Source organism: Hyaena hyaena, unplaced genomic scaffold (assembly GCF_003009895.1).
Source record: "Hyaena hyaena isolate Hyena2069 unplaced genomic scaffold, ASM300989v1 scaffold_287, whole genome shotgun sequence".
Taxonomy (NCBI): Eukaryota; Metazoa; Chordata; class Mammalia; order Carnivora; family Hyaenidae; genus Hyaena; species Hyaena hyaena.
Window position 1 is genome coordinate 513,668 of NW_024080919.1, and position 22,969 is coordinate 536,636.

At 41.6% G+C, this 22,969-nt stretch overlaps 1 protein-coding gene across 3 annotated transcripts in view; it reads left to right on the forward strand.

Moving 5' to 3' along the window:
• Positions 1-8,046: 8,046 nt before the first annotated feature.
• The window catches only part of ARFGEF1 (ADP ribosylation factor guanine nucleotide exchange factor 1), a 152,325-nt gene continuing 137,402 nt past the window's right edge, over positions 8,047-22,969 (forward strand). For 2 of the 3 annotated variants that reach the window (XM_039246951.1, XM_039246952.1), the window contains exon 1: positions 8,050-8,671. In XM_039246951.1, coding sequence (XP_039102882.1) covers positions 8,548-8,671 — 124 coding nt within the window. In that variant the 5' untranslated portion in view covers positions 8,050-8,547. Of the gene's footprint in view, positions 8,672-22,969 lie in introns of all 3 variants that reach the window. The other variant, XM_039246953.1, reaches the window with a different exon arrangement.

Genomic DNA, 22,969 nt, shown 5'->3' on the forward strand with positions numbered 1-22,969 from the left:
GGCGTCGCTACTTATTAATTGCATGGCCGGGCAAATTATCCAAATTCTGTCTGTTTCTTTATCTATAAATCAGGGATAATAATGGAAACCTCATTTGGGTTACTGTGCCTGGCTCATAATAAGCTCTATATGAATATTAATTATTATTACCATTACTCTAGAGAAATTACTTGGAGAGTCAGGGAAGGGTCAGATGATGGAATGTTTTGAAAGCTAATAGAATTTAGAGATCACGTGAAAGACGACTTTTTTTAGTCAAGTGAACATGATGCTATTTTTGATGTTAACGAATATTGGCTTTTAACATCAATCAGGTATGCTTCCTAATTAAAATTTTATTCTGATTTTATTTAATTTTCATGTTACTCTGAACTTCTATCTAGATTTAAAAGGATGATGATAAAGAACACCAATCAAGATGCTAAAACCCAGGTCAAAGTCTTTTATTGTTTGATATTATTTGACTCTCTGGAACCAAAGTGGGAATATTATCCAAAGAAAAAAGGCAGCTAATATTAACAAAGTTATAGATGTAAGGGAAAATGATGAGGGGCAATTAAGTGATAGGAAGGTGGGATTGTAGACTGAGGGGTAAGAACAGACTACAGAAAAGTAATCCTGTGTAAGAAAAACCTATTTTATTATTATTTTTAAAATATTTATTTGTTTTGAGAGAGCATGGGCAGGGAAGGGGAGAGAGAGGGGGAAAGAGAATCTCAACCAGGCTCTGTGCTGTCAGGAGCCTGACTCGGGGCTGGATCCCACAAACCTGAGGGACAGCCTGAGCTGAAATCAAGAGTCGGATGCATAAGCTACTGAGCCACCCAGGCACCGCGAGAAAAATTTATTTTAAAATGTAGAGGATGATAGGCATTTCAGAAGAATTTGAATGTTTTAAAAACAGCAATGAGTCAAATGCAAGTGACTACTCAGAATGAATTTAAATAGTTTGGATGAGCACTAAGCAGCAATAACCAAAAAAAAAAAAAAAAAAAAAAAAGAAACATACGTACGGGGAAATACACTCAACACTTCATGTAAAAATTGCCTGAGCCTAGTACCCCCTGACCCCTTCCCCATCTCCCCCATACTTGTGAATAACAGACTAAAAATATTATCTTACCCTTTTTCTTCCAAGGATATCTTTGTTTTAGAGTCTTACCCTACTTTTTGCTCCAGGCAGGTCAGAGTTGTTATGCTGAATTTCAAGTTGGAGGAGAAGGCCTGCCTCCCGGGGCTGCACGCCCCAGCGCTCCCATCACGGCCACCTTCGGGGTGAAGTCCTAGACTCAGCAAACTAGGGGGATGAACTGTCCCCTGGGAGAAAGGACGGAGGCCAGTCTGAGAGGGCTGGGTCATACCTCAGAGCAGTTGATTCTTCTAAAACTGAAAGCTGTGCCCTAGCCCTAAAATCTGCTCCTACTCCAGTCTAGGCCATCTCCACACACCGTATTTCTACTCATTCTCTGGCTCTGGTAAGAAACCTGACCTTCATGGGTGACGTCTTCGCTCTTATCTTCACTCCCAACTCATTACTAAGTCCTGTCCGTTATGCCACCGAAGTATACCTCAAATCTGTCCACTTCGCTCCATCTCTATGTGCACGGCCATCACTCAGACACTGCTGATCTAATGTTTGTGCAAGTTAGAAAAAGGAGTCCCTTCCCAAGAGCAGATGCTGGGGCTGGACTGGACTCTACTCATCTTTGCACAGGGCAAGATCTCTAAAACACCGCCCGTCGGTCCTGGGCCCCAGCCCACCGCGTGCTGCTCTTCTGCCCACATCCACTCTTGTCCGTTTCCAACCCACTCTCCACACAACAGAGGGACTACTTTTAAGTCCCAATTTGATCATTTCACTCCCTAGTTAACCTTATACTAGGTTTCTACTGCTATCAGAAAAAAGTCCCGAACCCTTAACATGGCCTGCAAGGCTCTGTATGTGGTCTGGGACCCAGCTCCCTCTTTATCCTTACTGGCACCATCTCACCGTGATAACTTTCAGCCACACGACCTTGTTTTGGTTCCTGAAACCTGCCAAGCTTCCCCCTTACTCCAAACGACTGCCTGACTTAGCCTGGCTAATTTCTACTCTTCGTTCAGGTCTCAATTTAAATGTTACTTCTTTATGAAAGCCATCCCTGAATCCAAAATCTGAAGATCTCCTCACTGCACTCTATTCTTTAATCATACTTAAACACATTTTACAATTATGTAGTCACTAGTGACTTACTTGTTTAGTATCCTTTTCCCTACTACATATGCTAAGCTCCACGGGGAAGGATCATGCCTGACTTAGTCCAATATCTTTCATTCACCTAAGTTTCTATTCAAGTTCATTCTAAAGACCTTCTCTATGCCACTGACNAAGAAGAAAGACATAGGATAGAAAGATAGTTAAGAGCATGTGTGAACTTTGGCTAGAGACAAACATATTTGGTTCTGTAACCTTGGGCAATTAACTTCTCTAATCTTTTTTTCCCCTCATTTGTGAAAGAGCAATAATATCATACACATGGCTGAGTTGAAAGGATTAAATGAGTTAATGCTTGTTAAGGGAGTCATACAAAGCAAACACCTAATAGGTAGTCGCTACCATTAATGTGACTTTCCTGGAAGAATTATAATTACATATACAGAAAAGAGAACAGAATAGTACTGTGGATTATAAGTAAGTACTTTCTACCCCTCTAGAGAATTATGTAGCTTACATATTTTAAGAAAATTTAAGTGCTTATGCTTTCAGTTTATTACTCTGTAAAACATCAGCACTTGATGATTTAAAATTTGTGAAAAAATCTATTACTTCCAACTTCCTGCTCAAAATTTGTAACTTTTTTCTGTAACATTCTAATTTTCTTGAAACTTCACTGTGATTATCAAATGCCATAATGCAGTGTCTTATTTAATAAAAATTTGCTTGCTTCTCTTCTCTTTTCTTTGTAAATCAAATTCTTCAATCTACCATGTTCTCCTCGTCTGTCCCGTCCAGTGAATTGATACTTTTCTTGCAGAACAATGAGCAGGACCTCTGAGTGTGAAGCCACTATTCACTTATTTCCGTATTTAACAAGATGAAACAAGCTGATTGATAAAACAGGAATATCAAATTTGCTTAGAAGCCTCTTCACATGAAAAGCAAGAAAGCAGATCTGCCTTGCTTTGGATACGGCCTTTTAGTCATTGTTACGGGTTTCAGCAAAACTGATACGAATACTGTAAAATCAGTATTCCCCATTGTCTTACTAACTTGCCTGCTTTATCTTGCCTTATATCCTTGGTCCTCAAAAATTTGCAGCCTCATTAAACACTACCATGGATATAGAAGAGGTGTGAAGCGTAAGGCAGATGATGCTATAAAAGGAGAGGAGGGGGATTGTTGCTGATGGAGACAGAAGTAGAAGACGGAGAAGGTGATGAATTTTGATGAGGTTTGGAAGGTTGGGAAGCCTCTGAGGAGAGCAAACAAAAGAAGAGGGGCAGTGGATCCTCCAGATTGCTGAGAGATGAACAAAGGCAGGCAGGTGCAGAAGAGCTTGGTGTTTGTATGTGGCGTGGGGGTGAAAGGAAGAAGGATGGACTGCAGAAAGGGTTGGAACTTGAGTGCCTCCGTATATACGTTTTCGGGGAGGAGAGAGTAGGCAGGGGAGGTTACAAGAACAGATTGTTTAGAGAAGCAGTACCGTCTCTGGGCTCTGGAGCCAAACTTTTGAAACTGTAATCCCGGCGTCGCTACTTATTAATTGCATGGCCGGGCAAATTATCCAAATTCTGTCTGTTTCTTTATCTATAAATCAGGGATAATAATGGAAACCTCATTTGGGTTACTGTGCCTGGCTCATAATAAGCTCTATATGAATATTAATTATTATTACCATTACTCTAGAGAAATTACTTGGAGAGTCAGGGAAGGGTCAGATGATGGAATGTTTTGAAAGCTAATAGAATTTAGAGATCACGTGAAAGACGACTTTTTTTAGTCAAGTGAACATGATGCTATTTTTGATGTTAACGAATATTGGCTTTTAACATCAATCAGGTATGCTTCCTAATTAAAATTTTATTCTGATTTTATTTAATTTTCATGTTACTCTGAACTTCTATCTAGATTTAAAAGGATGATGATAAAGAACACCAATCAAGATGCTAAAACCCAGGTCAAAGTCTTTTATTGTTTGATATTATTTGACTCTCTGGAACCAAAGTGGGAATATTATCCAAAGAAAAAAGGCAGCTAATATTAACAAAGTTATAGATGTAAGGGAAAATGATGAGGGGCAATTAAGTGATAGGAAGGTGGGATTGTAGACTGAGGGGTAAGAACAGACTACAGAAAAGTAATCCTGTGTAAGAAAAACCTATTTTATTATTATTTTTAAAATATTTATTTGTTTTGAGAGAGCATGGGCAGGGAAGGGGAGAGAGAGGGGGAAAGAGAATCTCAACCAGGCTCTGTGCTGTCAGGAGCCTGACTCGGGGCTGGATCCCACAAACCTGAGGGACAGCCTGAGCTGAAATCAAGAGTCGGATGCATAAGCTACTGAGCCACCCAGGCACCGCGAGAAAAATTTATTTTAAAATGTAGAGGATGATAGGCATTTCAGAAGAATTTGAATGTTTTAAAAACAGCATCATCATAAATGCAAGTGACTACTCAGAATGAATTTAAATAGTTTGGATAAAAAAAAAAAAAAAAAAAAAAAAAAAAAAAAAAAAAAAAAGGGAAACATACGTACGGGGAAATACACTCAACACTTCATGTAAAAATTGCCTGAGCCTAGTACCCCCTGACCCCTTCCCCATCTCCCCCATACTTGTGAATAACAGACTAAAAATATTATCATACCCTTTTTCTTCCAAGGATATCTTTGTTTTAGAGTCTTACCCTACTTTTTGCTCCAGGCAGGTCAGAGTTGTTATGCTGAATTTCAAGTTGGAGGAGAAGGCCTGCCTCCCGGGGCTGCACGCCCCAGCGCTCCCATCACGGCCACCTTCGGGGTGAAGTCCTAGACTCAGCAAACTAGGGGGATGAACTGTCCCCTGGGAGAAAGGACGGAGGCCAGTCTGAGAGGGCTGGGTCATACCTCAGAGCAGTTGATTCTTCTAAAACTGAAAGCTGTGCCCTAGCCCTAAAATCTGCTCCTACTCCAGTCTAGGCCATCTCCACACACCGCATTTCTACTCATTCTCTGGCTCTGGTAAGAAACCTGACCTTCATGGGTGACGTCTTCGCTCTTATCTTCACTCCCAACTCATTACTAAGTCCTGTCCGTTATGCCACCGAAGTATACCTCAAATCTGTCCACTTCGCTCCATCTCTATGTGCACGGCCATCACTCAGACACTGCTGATCTAATGTTTGTGCAAGTTAGAAAAAGGAGTCCCTTCCCAAGAGCAGATGCTGGGGCTGGACTGGACTCTACTCATCTTTGCACAGGGCAAGATCTCTAAAACACCGCCCGTCGGTCCTGGGCCCCAGCCCACCGCGTGCTGCTCTTCTGCCCACATCCACTCTTGTCCGTTTCCAACCCACTCTCCACACAACAGAGGGACTACTTTTAAGTCCCAATTTGATCATTTCACTCCCTAGTTAACCTTATACTAGGTTTCTACTGCTATCAGAAAAAAGTCCCGAACCCTTAACATGGCCTGCAAGGCTCTGTATGTGGTCTGGGACCCAGCTCCCTCTTTATCCTTACTGGCACCATCTCACCGTGATAACTTTCAGCCACACGACCTTGTTTTGGTTCCTGAAACCTGCCAAGCTTCCCCCTTACTCCAAACGACTGCCTGACTTAGCCTGGCTAATTTCTACTCTTCGTTCAGGTCTCAATTTAAATGTTACTTCTTTATGAAAGCCATCCCTGAATCCAAAATCTGAAGATCTCCTCACTGCACTCTATTCTTTAATCATACTTAAACACATTTTACAATTATGTAGTCACTAGTGACTTACTTGTTTAGTATCCTTTTCCCTACTACATATGCTAAGCTCCACGGGGAAGGATCATGCCTGACTTAGTCCAATATCTTTCATTCACCTAAGTTTCTATTCAAGTTCATTCTAAAGACCTTCTCTATGCCACTGACTCTACTAGATCTGAGGGGTAGAGAAGTAAATAGACAGATGAAGTGCTTGCTCTTCTGAGGGAAACAAAACGAATCAAGAAGCAAGTAAGCAGACAAGATGATTACAGATTGTGATACGTGGTATGCAGTAGACTCTGGGCACTTAAGCTCAGAGATCTGTCTATATGGACGCCAAATGTTTTTTTTTTTTAATTAATTAATTTATTTCTAGGAGAGAGAGAGAGAGAGAGACAGCGTGAGCAGGGGAGGGTCAGAGAGAGAGGGAGACACAGACTCTGAAACAGGCTCCAGGCTCCGAGCTGGCAGTCGGCACAGAGCCCGACGCGGGGCTCGAACCCACGAACCGCGAGATCATGACCCGAGCGAAAGTCGGACGCTTAACCGACTAAGCCACCCAGGCGCCCCGGACGCCAAATGTTTTGTTTAGGAGAGAGCTAGATGCTAAACATAACTGAAGAATTTACTTTGCTCATGTAAAGTCCAAAACAAATATTCCCGATGGGTGGATGGCTCTCCTCCAAATGGTAACTCAGGGACTCAGGCTCCTTCTAATTTGTGGCTCTGCCATCTTCAGCACGGGGCCACAGAAGGAGAAACAGCATGGAAGACTGATTATGGAATTATTTTTTAAAATTAGGTAAATCTGGATGGTTACACCTAATTGCAAGGGAGGCTGGGGAACACACTGTATCTCTGCACTGAGGAAGAAGAGTAAAAAGATTCGGTGATTAGCACTTTCAGCAGTGCCTGGCACAAACATGGGCATGAAGAAACAAAGATAAATTAGAAATGGGGCTTGTTCTAAAAAAAATTTATAATCTCTGAGTGTGCATAAAAATCACTATTATGTCTGATCTAGTATATTAAATCTCCAATCCCTCAGGAATGTACAAATAGTTTTTGAAATTAATGAATTCGTGTCTCTGTTTCTCAGTTTTAAAAAGTAATCTACTTGTCCAGTTTGAGGGGAACCTTCGAGGTTTCTGCTGCTGTTTCTCAGGGTGTTTAGCCCGTCCCAAATCTTGCCACTTCACAGCCTCTCCGTTTGTGGGTGCGGTTGGTTGCATTAGGACAAGCCCCAATCCAGGCAACAGAACAGATCAGAAGCGAGAGATCCGCCTAACGGTTTGAGACCCAGGAGCTTTGAACTTGTAGACGTGCACCTAAATCACTGCATAAATTCTCCGCATACATTTTATGGTTTTCTTCATAACTGCATGCTCTGAATTAAACACTGTAAAATTTTTAATCATTCTTTGGTACCAAAGCAGACACAGGGTCCCATGTTTGTGCTAAGCTGTACTTAAAGCTTTTCTATCCTTAAACTAGTTTTCGTGTCCCGGACGCATCTTCGTGTGAAAAGCACAGAAACACGGAGCTTGAGGGGCTCGCAATCAGAAGCGTTTACCTGTTGGCTTATCTTCAGACTTCCTTCAGAAGAGACCTGAAATCTAGAGTTTACGGACTAGTCCTACAGAGATTTAAAAAACAAAACGTGGAACATGCCTGGGTCCACGTCCAGGGGGATTTAGTCAACTTGCTGGGAGAGGCTCCCGGAGGGGCCGGGCGCGGTCCCGGAGCCGTTCACGCGTCCGCTAAGAACGCGGCGAGCGCGGCAGGCGGACCGCTGCGGCCGACGAGGGGCGACGCGGGCGTCTCCACCGTCCCTGGGGTGGAAGGGACTGCGCGCTCTCACGGGATCTGCGGGAAACCGACGGAGCGGAAGCAGCGCGGCCGGGGGTCCTCGTCGCCGGGTGGGTCCCGCCGCCCGCCGCCGAGCGGCCCGAGCGGCCCAGCGCCGCGGGACGCCCGCCACGCCCCACGCCGCCCTGAGGCGAACGCGGGAGGCGACGAGGCCCCGCCGGGCCACCGTAGCGCCGCGGCTCGGGCCGCTCCTCCCGCGCCGCCCTCCGCCCCCAGCCTCCCCGCGCCGCGGCAGCTCTGGGCCGGCAGCGCCGCCGCCGCCGCCGCTTCCTCCCCTGCAGCCGTTCGGCCGCTGCGTGACGCGTCGTTTCCTCCCAACATGGCGGCCGGGGCAGGTCGGCGGTGATGGAGGCCCGTCCACGGCCGCGGCGGGTGCTAGTCCCCACGGTAGCCAGGGCAGCCGTGCTCTCCTCGGGCTTCTGAGCCGCCGCCGCCTCGCCGCTCGGCTCCCGGCAGACGGCCGCCCAGGCTGTGCTCCCCCGCCGTCCCTGGGCCGGAGGGGCGAGTGCGGGGGGTGGCCGGGAAGCGACCCCTCCAGGGCCGGGAGAGCGGAGGTCAGCCGGGCGCGGCCCTCCAGGGGCGGCCTCCCCAGCGGCGGGGAAGGCCGCCGGCCCCGCGGCCGCTGCCGCCGGCTCGCCCCTCCGGATCCTGCCGCTGCCCTCCGCGCCTCCTCCCCTCCGCTTCCTCCCCGCCTCCCCCTCCAGCCGCCGGGAGCCGCGGGTCGGACGGGCCGCCGCCGCCGCCTCTGCGTCCATGTATGAGGGGAAGAAGACGAAGAACATGTTCCTGACCCGGGCCCTGGAGAAGATCTTGGCCGACAAGGAAGTGAAGAAGGCGCATCACTCCCAGCTGCGCAAAGCGTGCGAGGTGGCGTTAGGTGAGCGGGGAGGAGGCCGGGGGGGGGGGGGGGGGGGGTCGTCCGGGGTCCCCAGCCGGCGCCGCCGACCGCGGGGAGCCCTCGCGACGCTGTCGGGCCCCTGGCTGGAGCTGACACGGGGTCGCGGGGTGCGGGGCGGGGGCAGGGCGGCGGAGGGAGGGCGGTAGCCGGGCGCGGGGGACGCGGCGGCGCCGGAGTCGGCCCGAGTCCGGGAAGACTCGTCGGCGGAGCGCGCGGTGCGGACGGGGTCGCCCCCTTTGTGAGGGCGGGAGACGGGCTGCTGGTTATTAGCCCGGAGGTCGAGGCGGAGCGGACTTGTCGAGACTGGGCGTGGGAAGGCTTCCGTAGCGGAATTCCGATAACTTTGTCGTGCGGGGTGACACTTCGGGGAGAAAGGCCGAAGTTGTTCCCTCGTCGACGGTGTCGAGCGGGGGTGTCCGCGGGGCGCGGCCCCCCCCGCCGCCGCCGCCGCCGCCGCCGCCGCGGGAGAAACGGCGGTGGGGTGTGCGACTGGGCTGACCTGCGAGAACCGGACCCGGGGTTAAGGGGCGGGGGTGGCGGTAGAAAGGCGAGTAAGTGAAGGACCTTCACATATTCTGGCGTTATGACAAGAAAGGGAGGTTTTGAAATGGGGAGAATGAAAAAGACAATGACACCCACCAGCCACGTGTCTGGCCAGTGGCAGCCGCCCTCCAGCCTGCGTTCTGATTGATGGTTCGACGGAGGGGCTTCAGGGGGGCGGGGCCCAGGGCGGGGGAGTCCCAGACGGAGGGGCTTCAGGGGGGCGGGGCCCAGGGCGGGGGAGTCCCAGGCGGAGGGGCTTCAGGGGGGCGGGGCCCAGGGCGGGGGAGTCCCAGGCGGAGGGGCTTCAGGGGGGCGGGGCCCAGGGCGGGGGAGTCCCAGACAATACGGGCAGGACTGGCCGGACGTGGAGGTGTTCCGGGGGAGCTGGTCTGTGGGCTCCGTCAGAGATGACATCGTTTAAGGAGAGGCCAGGACATTTAACACAAAGATGAATTCCTGATGCTTACGCTTCTATTTTATAACGCTGGAAACAGACTATCTGAATTGACCAGAAAATGAAAACTTGTTAAACCGGCTTTGGAAAAAAAAGTTCCTGAAGGGGGAGAAATCCCGAATAACTTAAATATGTGATAAAGTAAAGGGTGAAAACAGCAGGGGCCTTTTAATTATTAAAATACACTGCTTTCTAGCTTGCTACAATAAGCTATATTGTTTTCCCTTCTGTTTTAGATATTTTAAGGTGGCGATGTGAAAAACATTACCAAAGAAATTTCATTAATTTTTTTTTTTTTAATCTGTGGTATGGTAGGTTTAAGTTTAGTTTTCTGGCCCTTCGTGGATCAGGAGTTCATCTTTTGTTATACTTATAGCTAATGAAAGACTGTTCTAGGCGTAGGAGAACGTTGTATATAGGGTAGGACATCTCGGTCCTCAGAGGAGTAATTATTAAACTGGGGTGGGATGAGGGAATAAATGATTTTTAGAGTTTTTAAAGGAATTACATGTTTATAAATAACTTGCAGGTGAAAGAACTTTAGAGATTCAAATTAAAGGTTTAGTTTGAGACCAGATTTTCCATGTTAAATGTATTTTTAATATACTAAATTATAAGTATTAGACTGAAGAAATGGAGTGTGTTTTGTATACACATTTTTCCTCTCCAAAATGCCTATATAAGTGAGAATATTTTTTACTTAAGTTGATTTATTTATTTTGAGAGAGAGAGGGAGGGAGGGAGAACCCTAGGCTGGCTCTTCACTGCCAGTGTGGAGCCTGATGTGGGTTTGAACTTGTGAATTGTGGGATTATGACCTGAGCTGAAACCAGTAGCCAGACATTTAAGCAGCTGAGCCAGCCATGCGCCCCTAAGTTAGTGTGTTTTAATGGAGAGTTCAGTGGAAGGAGAATCCGGGATCCTGGGTTAAATTGCAATTCTGTTACATTGCAGTATAGTCAAGTCCTTGAGCCTTGGTTTCCTTCCTTCTAAAATTGGGATATGGAACTTTATGATTATAAAGTTACATCCCCGCTAATGAGCCATGAACGTGAACACACTGTTTTCTTAACTTGTGCATTGAGTATTTTTGCCCCTCTTGATTGGCAGCTTTAGAGGGCTTATAGCTTGGTCCTTGCCATATCTAGGTATTATAGGAGCTACTTGGTAGTGAGTGTGCCAGCTATAGTAGGAATTCTGTTGCAGATTTGGCCAGGTTTTTACTTTTTGTCTGCCTCCTCCATATAGTTAGCAGAAGCTTTATTATGAGGAATGTGACTACCCAGGCAGGGGCTAGGCAACACAATACTTAAGACATAGAAGGTTTTTTCTCACATTTTCTAAGAGTTACATTTAGTCTCCTGAAAAGTATCATTGAACAATCTGGAGGTGGTTAATCCCTGAGGAACTTTCTTTCTTTCCTTTCAGTCATACATTTACATTATTGCCAAACATAAATGGGTAGGGATAACTTACTTTATTTTTACAGAAAGTGTAATGTCTTGCAGCAAGATGGTATCTTCAAATATCTGTTGTTCCTGGAAACTATTATAAGTCTCCCCTTGGTTCTTCATTGTTGAGAATTCATGCCCACTTTGGTCACTTGATAAACTGTGTGGCCGTCAAGCAGGATGGGAGTGTACACTGGAAAGGACTGGTTTGGTCATCTCTGATCTAGATTAGGTTGTGAATGGTGGGAGTTGGATGATGGAAGTATAAGAAGTGAGTGTTATAATCCTTCTAAATATACTCTCTATATAACTCTTCTAAATACACCTGCCTGCATTCTATCTCTTCCCCACCCCCAAATGTTTACTGGGCACCTATTGAATAGTTGAAGGGAGATGGGCAATAAACAGGAAAATATATATTATGTCAGGCTTTTAATCCTTTTGTGTTTTAAAATCATTTTATTGGCATGTGAGGAGATTTCAGAGCACTGGTATTCAAAATTTAGTTACCTTTTAATATAGTGACCAGTTATAAATGGGAATTCTGTAAATAATACTGATGAAATTGTATTTCAGCACAATTCTTAAGAAAACTGTATATTTTTTCATTAAAGTTTTTAGGATACCTTCTCTAGACTAGGAGAGATTTTACTTTATTAAAACAAAATCCATTGCAAAGATACTACATAAAGAAAATGTTATTTTCACAACAAGAAAAATAATGAAAACTTTAAAGGGTATGCAGATTAATTTAAAATTTTTAACAAATTATCTTACATTTCAGACTTTATTTTGAAGTAAAGAATGGTAAAAACAACAACAAAAGCCCAGAAAAACAACAACAACAAAAAACCCCACACATCTACATTGTTAAAATCAGCGCGAAGCCCCAACGCCCAAGAACAGCTCCAGGTTGCCCTCTCTTGGTACCTGCCCCACTACAGCGCTGCAGCTAAGACTAAAACCCTGCAGAGGGCTTCTAGGCTGCCCTAGCTTAGCTTGATCCATTCCTGCTCTCTAGAATCCAGAATTAAAAATAGTCTGGCCATCTGCTGGCAGATGAGACAACAGCTAGCTATTTTTAGTTTCAAAGAATTTAGGATTGTTGGAGGATTAGACTTGAAGGTAGCATTGTTTGTCTCACGGGGAGGGTGCCTTTGTGTCATATTCCAATCAGGCCTCTAAGTTTCAGGAGTTCATTGATGTTTGGTCTACGACTAGTTCAGCTTCTGCTTCCGATATCAGATATCTGTGAAGGTATTCTGCAGATGTTAGGATGAACTAGTTCAGGGTTGGAAGTTGGCGCCGATACAGAATAGGACTGAAAAGGATGACCAGAAGGAGGTTTAGAGGCGGGGGGGGGGGGGGGGCTTGCGGGGCCAGTCATAAGGGTGGGATCCCTTGCGATACGGGGGAATGGTGGAGAAAAAGAGGACTTAGGAGGGAAGTGATTTTTGCATCAGGATGTGAATTTGTGTTGTTTAGCATATGCTAAAGTGATCCTACTGATTTAGTTTTTTTTAAGAGTCTGTTACCTACCATTATAGTTACTCCCAGAAATGTAAGTAAAATATTTAAGGTAAAAATGTACAGAACTTGATTCTGTACCTCCAACCCCACCCTTGTTTCGGTTAGTGGTGTTATAAAAAGGGATATATGGATGGAGGGGAGATTACTTGAGTGCTGTTGACCCCAATTTTATGCATTGGGTAATATCAATTTTTGTTACTCTTCATCATTTATGAAAAAAAATAATGACTTACTCCCAAATGACGTCCTGCAGTGAACATTTTAGTTATAATTTAAATCCATTAGCAAGTCTCCTTTTAAACCTTTCTTGTAATCTAAAGTAAAAAATGTTTTTGGTAAGTCAGGCTACCAGGATTTTTGAGATAGCTGGGAAAAAAGAGTAATGAATGAAATGATTGATGAAAGATTCTGTTAAGTTTGAGTTGAAAAAAGTTAAGTTTGTATTTCAGTGTATATACTCTTTCCATTGTGGAGATTTACAGCCTACATTAACATAGTTAAGATTCCGAAAAGTCCTCTAGGAAGGGTACCTACTCTAATTTGCTTATTGAAGTTTTTCCTAAATTTATTTGAACCTTTTCAGTGTCTCTTAACACCCGTGTGAAACATTGTTCCTTGGGGTTTACTTTGGGACACTATTCAAGGGAAACAAAGGCCTTAATTACTGAGAAGGTAGAGATACGATAGGGTAGAGACAATAGCCCTAACTACTGATGAGACATTCTTTGTGTTTTGGGAAAGCAGGTCTACTGGTGGTGTAGGAAGAGGAAAGGAGCAGCTATCAGATCAAAAGACTGGGAAATGGGAACTAGCCCCGTTTCCCATCCCATCTGATGGCAAGTAACTGGTTGTCTTCCTGATAATACTTAACTTGTAGAGAAACTTCAGTGGGTAATTGTTTCTTTTTTTCAAAGCAGAATAAAAATTTATTGTGAATGGGAAATAACTTGGGGGAAATATTTGTCGTAATATTCCTCACAACATGGAGGTGGGGATATTTGAAAAGGAAAATACGTGAAAAAGTTATTGTTGCCATTCAAAGTTAGGTATGTTCTTCATTTGGTTATTAGTTGTGCTGGCATGTGCAAATATTCCACTGTTTTCATGGAACTTTCTAGTGCATTGAGGCTAACAGTAAAGAATAAGCTAATATAGATCATCAGATTGTTATTTTCTGAAGCAGTAGTTCAGAAGGATAAAGGGAGAATGACCGAGGAGTGCCGTGTTGGGTAGTGTTGTCGGAACGGCCTTTCTGTGAGGAGACATTTAGCACAGAGGTGACAGAAGAGAGAGTCAGTCTTTCAGATACCTGGATGAAATAGAAATAGAGGTAGCAATAAGACAGGTGTATGCTGGGTATGAAAGGAAGTTTGTGTGCCTGGGGGAGGGGAGAAGGGGAGTGGTAGGAGAGGCGAGGGACTTGGGATTTTACTCTATCTGTGACAGAAGCCACTGGAGAATGTGTATTGGAGAGCGATCTAGCAGATTTACATTTTAAAAGGCTCACTTTGGCCCGACATGGTAATGATTTAGACTAGGCTGGTGAGGAAAGTGAGAACTGGTTGCATTTGGAATATATTTTAAAGGAGTCCACAGGCTTTGCTGAGGGTTGGTTGTATGACAGCAGTCTTGTAGCCAGACTGCAGGGTTGTTGGGAGGGCATTCACCGGGATGGGGACACCAGGAGAAAAATGGACTTTGGGAAATTAGTTGTTACAGTAAAGCATCTTCATATAACCCTTTGTATTTTATAATTTTTTTAATGATAGAATGTCCTGATGATATAATAGGAAATTTTCTACTGAGAAAAGGGCAAATTAAAGTGATAGGATATTTTCAACTGAGAATGCACAAAACAATTTCAAATTTGAGTTAATTTTTTGCAATGAGGTTTTTCCTAAGAGAACGAACTTCCACGTATTTATAAACACAACTGGTCTAGTCCCTTTTTGGGATAAGATCTTTGTAGATGTAATTAGTTGAGGACTTCCAGATGAAATCATTTTGGATTTAGGGTGGCTCCTAAATCCAGTGACTGATTTTCTTATAAGTAGAGGAAGGGGCAGGGAGACACCCGAAGGAAGAAGGCCATGTGAAAGTGGAGGTAGAAACTGGAGTTATGCTGCCATAAGTGTGCCTTGGCCTGCGTGCCTGCAGTCACCAGAAGCTAGGAAGAGGCGAGGAGTCTTCCCTGGAGCCATTAGAGGTTGTATGTCTCAGACATGTGGGCTCCAGAACTAGGAGAGCAAATTTCTGTTGTTTTTTAAACCACCAAGTTTCTGGTAGTTTGTTAACATAGCCATAGGAAAGTAGTAAAAGTTCCCTTTATCCTAACTTTTCAGACCCAGTTTGATTTGAGCTTCCATTTATACAGTCAAATGCAGTCTTTGGCTGATTTGTTTCATGAATTACAAAAATTTCATAAGTTACCTAAATTTAATAATTACTAGAAAGTAATCATTCTGAAGCTTTAATATGAGTCTCTTGAAAAAGTTCTTTAGAAAAGGGTCCTAGGCCCAAGTATTTAAATGGTTTATGTTCTTTTAGTATTTTTGTTTTGTTTAGATTTAGACTTGGTGTGACTACATTGGTCTATGTAGCCTATGTTCTCATCCGGGAAAGATTGTTAAAAACAATCTGTAAAATATAGCACAAAATTACCTCTGGCAGTACCTTTAGCAAAATCCATGCGGGGCAGTTAATATTTTTCTCTCGAATTTGAATCACTTAATCAGCTGTTTAATAATTCTTTATCTCTCTAGAACCTTGCTAAGAAATGAAATAATAAAAAATAAGCAAAATAGATATGACAGCCAGTTACTTTATTCAGAGGAGAGTCCCCTCGTCTTTACACATTTACTTTTAATATTACATAAGTCCAATAAATTTGGCACTTTACTCTTTTCGTTTGTTTTAAATAAATGAAACCTTATTTTCAAAAGTAAAACTGGGGGAAAAAAATCACTCACAACGCTATTAGGTGAAGATAGCCATTGCTAACTTTATAAAAAACAACTTTGTTGAGGTATAATTTACATACTATAAAATCTGTCCTTTTTTTTAAAAGTTAATTTATGTAATCTTTATACCCAATGTGGGGCCTGAACTCACGACCCCAAGATCAAGAGTCGAATGCTCTTCTGACTAAGCTAGCCATTCTCCCCAAATCTGTCCATTTTAAATGTAATGATTTTTACTAAGTTCATTGAGTTGTGCAGCCATAACCATAATCCAGTTTTAGGGACATTTCTGTTACCCCAGTAAGATCCCTGGTGCCCATTTACAGCTAATTCCTGGTGCTATCCCCAGCTCTAGGTATCTACTAATCTACTTTCTGTGTCCAGATTTGCCTTTTCTGTGCATTTCTTATTAGTATAATCATACATATATGGTCTTTTGTGTCTGACTTCTTTCAGTCAGCATAATGTTTTTGAGGTTCATTCATGTTGTACCAAGTATCAGTATTTCCTTTCTTTTTATTACTGAATAGTATTCCAAAGTGTGGATGTACCACGTTTGGTTATTCACCAGTCGATAGACATTTGGATTGAATGAATAATGCTGCTGTGAATATTTATGTCTAAGTCTTTATGTGGACCTAAATTTCTCTTTTGTATAGTTACGACCAGGGAGTGGAATTGCTGGGTCATATGCTAGATCTATGTTTTTAACTTTTTAAGAAACTAAATTGTTTTCCAAAGTGACTGCACCCTTTTACATCCTCATCAGCAATGTAGGAGGGCTTCTTGTATCCTTGCCAACCAAAATTATTACTGTCTATCTTTTTTATTTTATCCATCTTAGTTGACATGGAATGTTATTTCTTTGAAACACTATTAACTTTTTTGTAACAGTTTTTCTTTTTTTCTTTTTTTTTTTTTTTTACAAATAGTTTATCACTGTTAACTTTTTGAGGTGTTCTTTCCAGGCTTTATTCTAAATTTTTTTTAATGCTTGTTTATTTTTGAGAGAGAGAGAGACCAACAGAGTGTGAGTGGAGGAGGGGCAGAGAGAGAGGGAGATAGAGAATCTGATGCAGGCTCCAGACTCTGAGCTGTCAGCACAGAGCCCTACGTGTGGCTCCAATTCACGGACTGAGAGATCGTGACCTGAACCAGTCAGATGCTTAACTGACTGTGCCACCCAGACGCCCCTCAAATCATTTGAAGAACTGAAGTAAAACCAAAATCTTATTAAAGTATCCTCTTACAGGAAATAAGACTTTGTCACCAAAAAATAAGTGGCTGTGTATCTCAGTAGCTTTCATAAGTATGTAGTTATAATTATTTTGTAATTGTCATAATTTTCAGTTGTATATTCTCTCGTCATTATTTCACATGCATTTTCTTTTTTTTTTTTCCCTTTAAAAGTGTATGTATATATGTTGAGAGAGACAGAGTGAGCAGGGGAGGGCCACAGAGAGAATTCCAAGCAGGCTCTACACTGTCAGTGCAGAGCCTGACATGGCGCTTGAACTCATGAACTGTGAGATCATGACATAGCCAAAACCAAGAGCCAGATGCTTAAGCGACTAAGCCACCCAGGTGTCCCCATATGCATTTTCTGTTCTATGTATTTTGTCTTTCTACCAAGTATTTTAATAATGCATCTTGTTTTAAAGTGTTTTTTGAGTTTGGGGACATTTACATTTAAATTTTACTTCACGAACTTTTATATCTATTTTTTATTTATCCCAGCAAAATTCTTTGAGTATTATATGTACAGAATTATCTACAGTAGGGGCGCCTGGGTGGCTTAGTCGGTTAAGCGTCCGACTTTCGCTTAGGTCATGATCTCGCGGTTCGTGGGTTCGAGCCCCGCGTCGGGCTCTGTGCTGACTGCCAGCTCAGAGCCTGGAGCCTGTTTCAGAGTCTGTGACTCCTTCTCTCTCTGACCCTTCCCTGCTCACGCTGTCTCTCTCTCTCTCTCTCCTAGAAATAAATTTAAAAAAAAAATTATCTACAGTAAACGCTGAGATTGAACTTGCTTAGTTAGAGTACAGTCATTGTACTCTACCTGTTCTGGGTGCAAGTACATAGCTGACTATTGAGGAAAACAAGACAAGAGTATTCATTCTCTTTAGATTTACTGGTTTTGACCTATTTTTATTTAACTATTTCTTTTCACCTTTGCCTTGCAGCTATTTTTCTGTTCTAAAAAGAGAAAACAAAGACCTCCCCTTTACCATCCGGATATGCATACTTTTGTTTCCTGTAGATTTTGACTTTTATGGTACTTATTTTCTTGAATTTATTAGGGTATAATTTGAGGTATTTATTTAATGAGTTTATTTTCTCCCTTTGAATTGTAAGGTGGTAAAAAAAAAAAAAGCAATTATTAAGTTAAGCATTTTATTACTTCTTACACCATTGAGGATTCTCAATTTTTTGTTAGCATAGTGCCTAACATAGTATCTGATAGGATCGATTAGTCCTCATTGTCTCTTATTTTTTTTATAATGGTGTTTAAGTTTTTTCCCAAATTTTAAGATATTACTTTTTGCTCTTTAATTCATATTCTTAGCATCTTAATAACATGTTTAGTCAGCATTTCTACTATTTTTATATATAAGATAAAAAGTGTTACAGTTGGAAAGAAATTATTTTGTCTATTTTATTAGGTTCTCTTGCTTTATTCCTTAAGTTTTAATTCTTACGTGGTGAGAATGTGTTTAGTGCATTCACAATCCAAAGCTTATGCATAATTTCTAATGTGCTTGTATCTTTAGAAATGAAAATGGAACAACATGCATCTTTTAATAATGAATAGAAATATAGTATCTTTGATACTAGTTAATAATTAAGTTAACAATTAGTACTTGATAATTAAACTTTTAAAATACATACCAGTGTCCAAGATAGGTATTTTAATATGATTATAGGACAGAAGATTAATAGTGAATACTGTCTCCATTTATTTTGCTACAAGATACATGGACAGAAATTAAATTTGCCAGAATGTATTTTGTTTTTACAAATGCAGTCTGCATGTTTGTTATATGAAGTGAGAGTTATTTTATTCTCTGTTATCACCCCAGCCCCCATTTTAATGACTATTAGAGGAGACTTGTGAATGGCAAATTTGGAGGAAGGGAACTTTTTTTTGGCTAATATGTAGCACACAGTTCCCTTAAGAAGTTAACGAATATGCCAACGTATGGTGTCTTAAACTTTTATGTGCGATTATATATTCATTGGATTATATTCCTTTTGAAACAGTCAAAACAAATATTTTTCAGTTTGTAATATTCCCTTACATTTCAAAAAGCACACTTGATTAAGTGATTAATATGCCAAAATCTGATTTCCTTATAAAAAGCTTAGGCATTCAAATTATCCGCTATAATTCTTTTTGTTTGGTTGGTTTTTCTTGGTTTGAATGAAAAATGTCTTAGGAAAAAACAGTTTTTTTCTGTTTTATTACTAAATTAAAATTATACTTATGAATATTTATTGAGTAGTTTTAAGTTTTATATTGAATATCCCTTAATTTTTTTTAATGCCCCCCTTGGTGGTTTCTATCAATTTGGTCTCATGGAATACCACTTATAAAAAATATAAACAAATAGGTGGCAATGAGGACTAATCAGATACTATGTTAGGCACTATGCTAATCTAAATTGAGAATGCCTGATGGAATAAGGTCTGATAAAATACTTTTTAAAATGTTCATTGAAGTTTTCTATCTTTAACATTTATTAAAGTTATATCATCTTTGACTAAGAGCAAATAAGGAGCTTTGATTGCCACTCATGCATGCTAAATGCTATTCTGTATAATTACATTAGTTTGCTTGACTAAAATTTCTTAACATAAAGCTTTTGCTGATTCAATAAATTAACATCTCCAAATATTTTGTCAAGGATAGTCACTGTTGTTAATTTGGCTTTCCAGGAGGTGTGTAAAAAAATAAAAATATCTTTGCATTTAGAAATTAAATGTCAAGAATGTTTGCTTTTCTTCAGCTTTCCATGTTTATTTTTTAAACTTTTATCTTGAACTTTTGACTTAAGAAATTATCACAATATTCAGTTCCTTTTTTTGTTTTTTTGAACTACTCCTTTTATGTTCATTTGCTCCCTGAGCTTTCTCATCTCTCTTCCTTGTTTTCAAACCTCAGAATCTTACTAGCATTGTTATATGAATCCATTCTTGATTCATAAAGACATATTTTAAAACAATTGAGACAATTAAAAAATCATCAGAAAGTAACTAGACACCTGGTTAATATCACTTGATGTGACCTCCCAAATGACTACTAAATTGAAGAAATGGAGGAAAGTTCACCACATTATGGAAAACCAGATTAATAGCAATCTGTTACTAGACCTGGGAGGAATGAGAAGAAGCTAAAAGGATGAGAGATATCCTAGGTATCTAAAACTGTCTGACATAGGGATAATTCTTTTTGTCCTTAATGAAAAAAACTTAATTTGAAATTGTGCACAAATAATCAGCGACGTATGGAAATGTCTGCACTAAAAATCACCTGTGCATGCAAACTGCCATATTCCAGGAAGAAAAAAATTCTTTACACTGAGATTCTTACAAGTCTAAATCTATGGATATTATTTAAAATTCAGGATAGGGGCACCTGGGTGGCTCAGTCTGTTAAGCGTCTGACTTTTGATTTCAGCCCAGGTCATGATGTCAGCAGTTTGAAAGTTCGAGCCCGTATCTGCTGGGGATCCTTTCTCCCTCCCTTTCTGCCCCTCCCTGCTCTTGCACTCGCGCACGCTCTTTCTCTCTCTCTCAGAAGTAAATATTAAAAAATAAATAAAATTCAGGATTAAAAAAACCCCATAAATATCAAGGCAGAGGAAGTAAGCTTCCCAAGAAGGAATTGTTAAGAGTTTAATTTAAGATTGCAAGGAAGAGTTTTACCCTAGGTAAACTTAAGTAATAGGAATTTGCTGAAAATGATAGAACATCAGTAGCAACTCTGCTAATAAACTCAAACATACTATTTCTCATCGTTTTAAAAAAATCTACTGTTCCTTCTGTTTTGTTTCTTTCCTTGCTCTCCTTTCCCCATCTCCTTACTCTGTCCATATCTTTCTCTCATTCCCTGTGCTTCAAATAATATATTTCTCATTCACTTTATTTCAAATAACATCAAAAAAATTGTTAGAAAATAATCAGACATGTTGTGAAGATACCTATACAAATGTATTCATCATTGTACTCTTTATAATTACTAAAAGTTGAAAGTAAGTTGTCAACAATACGAAATTGGTTAAATACAAATGGTATGTCCATGCATTGGAATGCTATACAGAGCATAGTGACAGGCTGGAAATATATTCATTGATATGAGAAGATGAATGAGTGGAAATATATAAAAGATCTATAATGTGTTATATAATAGTATTTACCTGTGAATAAATGTCTTCCTAAGTACATACTAAAAGTGTTGCAAATACAAGGAAATTTTGACAAATATATTGAGAGATATGTTTCATTGTCTTGTTTTGCAGAACTACAGTGTAATATCTATAAGGTTGTTAGACAAATATATGTCATTAAAGACTCCATATGTTTCTAAGGAACTTTTGTATGATGCAGAAATATTGTTTGTTTTCCTCCTCAAGCCTGTGGTGTTTAAATGTAGAGTTAGGAGGAAAAAGAAAAACCCCCACAAAGACAAATCGTGGCCTTCATGTTGAAGTGAAGATAATAAAGATAATAAAGCCAAGAAGGTGAAAGACCTCAAAGGTAGCTGATTGAATGATAGTCATATTTATTTACTACCAAATCTGCCTAGTAGCAAACATAGAGACAGTTTAAATGTGTTTTTGGTATTGCTTAGAGGACACCTCTAATTATCAATTAAAAATTGTATTCTGGGCTTCATCACTCATTAGATTATAATAGGAAAGAAATTTTGTTTTTCAGGTAATACCATTATGCTCTCAAATGGAGAGAGAATAACTGATCTCAACCAGACTTTTTACTAGGAAGTACTTATAAATTATGCCTCTGGTAATCTATCTAAGTATCATGGAAGAATTAAAAAGTCTTTCTGAGAAAACTCCGTTGGTTGCTATATGTCTTCCAAAACAGAAAGGAAGCCTTAGTTTTGACCTCAAATAAATCCTAAGCCAAGAATGTTATACAGGTTTCAGAAGCTCTTCTTTCCATGAATGTATCTGTTGTGGCCTTTTCAACGCATTTAGAAAAGGTATGAAAAACTGGGGCGCTTGGGTGGCTCAGTCTCTTAAGCAGCTGACTTCAACTGAGGTCATGATCTCACGGTTCTTGGGTTTGAGCCCCGTGTTGGGCTCTGTGCCGACAGCTCAGAGCCTGGAGCCTGTTTCAGATTCTGTGTTTCCCTCTCTGTCTGCCCCGCCTCCTGCTAGTGCTCTCTTTCTCTCTGTGTCAGTAATAAATAAAACATAAAAAAAAATTTAGAAAAGGTATGAAAAATTGATTGAAGAATAGAGGTTTCTTGAGGTCTACAGAAAGTCCATTAGTGTTAACTGGTATAGACTTAGTCTTGCAAATTCTTGGGTCTACATCTTTTTTGGAGTTAGATACCAAGTTCTTTTCAATTACAGTTGACCTTTGGAGAGGGTGGGAATTGGGGGCACTGATCCCTGTACAGTCAAAAATACTCTTGTAACTTTTGACTCCCCCAAAACTTTACTAATAGCTTACTGTTGGCTGGAAGCCTTACTGATAAAACAGTTGATTAACACTTATTTTGTGTATAAAAATGTACCATATACTGTATTCTTACAATAAAGTAAGCTAGAAAAAGAAATGTTGAGAAATTCATCAGAGAAACATTTAAAGTACCATGCTTACATGTATTGAAAAAAATCTGCCTCTAGGAGGTCCACAGGCCACGGGGGTGGGCCTAGACCCCTGGAGTTGGCAGTGTGCCAGAACCTGGTGGCCTGTACTCAGCAGAGGCAGCCAGTGGGCTGCTCTCGGGCAGCAGTACTATCCTGGAGGCTCAGTACTGAGGCAGGGCCCCCGTCTGCCTGGAGGTCTGTCACGGGCCTGTGATCATGGGTGACTAAAGCCACATGTGAGTGTGACCATTGGGAGGTTAGGGGTGAGGCAAGCTGGCCAGCCTGGGAGCCCCAAGGGCTCCAGGTGTTCTGATGCCGCAGCCTTGCTAGGGTGCTGGGAAGAAGGGCCCCGCACAGCTTCCACCTTGCCCTCTAGGTGCGTTTGTCTGCTTCAGCAGGGCCTCCTGTCCACCAGCCTTGGGTGCTGGGCCCAGCTCAGTACTCAGGGTGACGCACAGCCCTGCCTGATCCTGGGCCATAGGCTGGGGCTGCTGACCATCTAG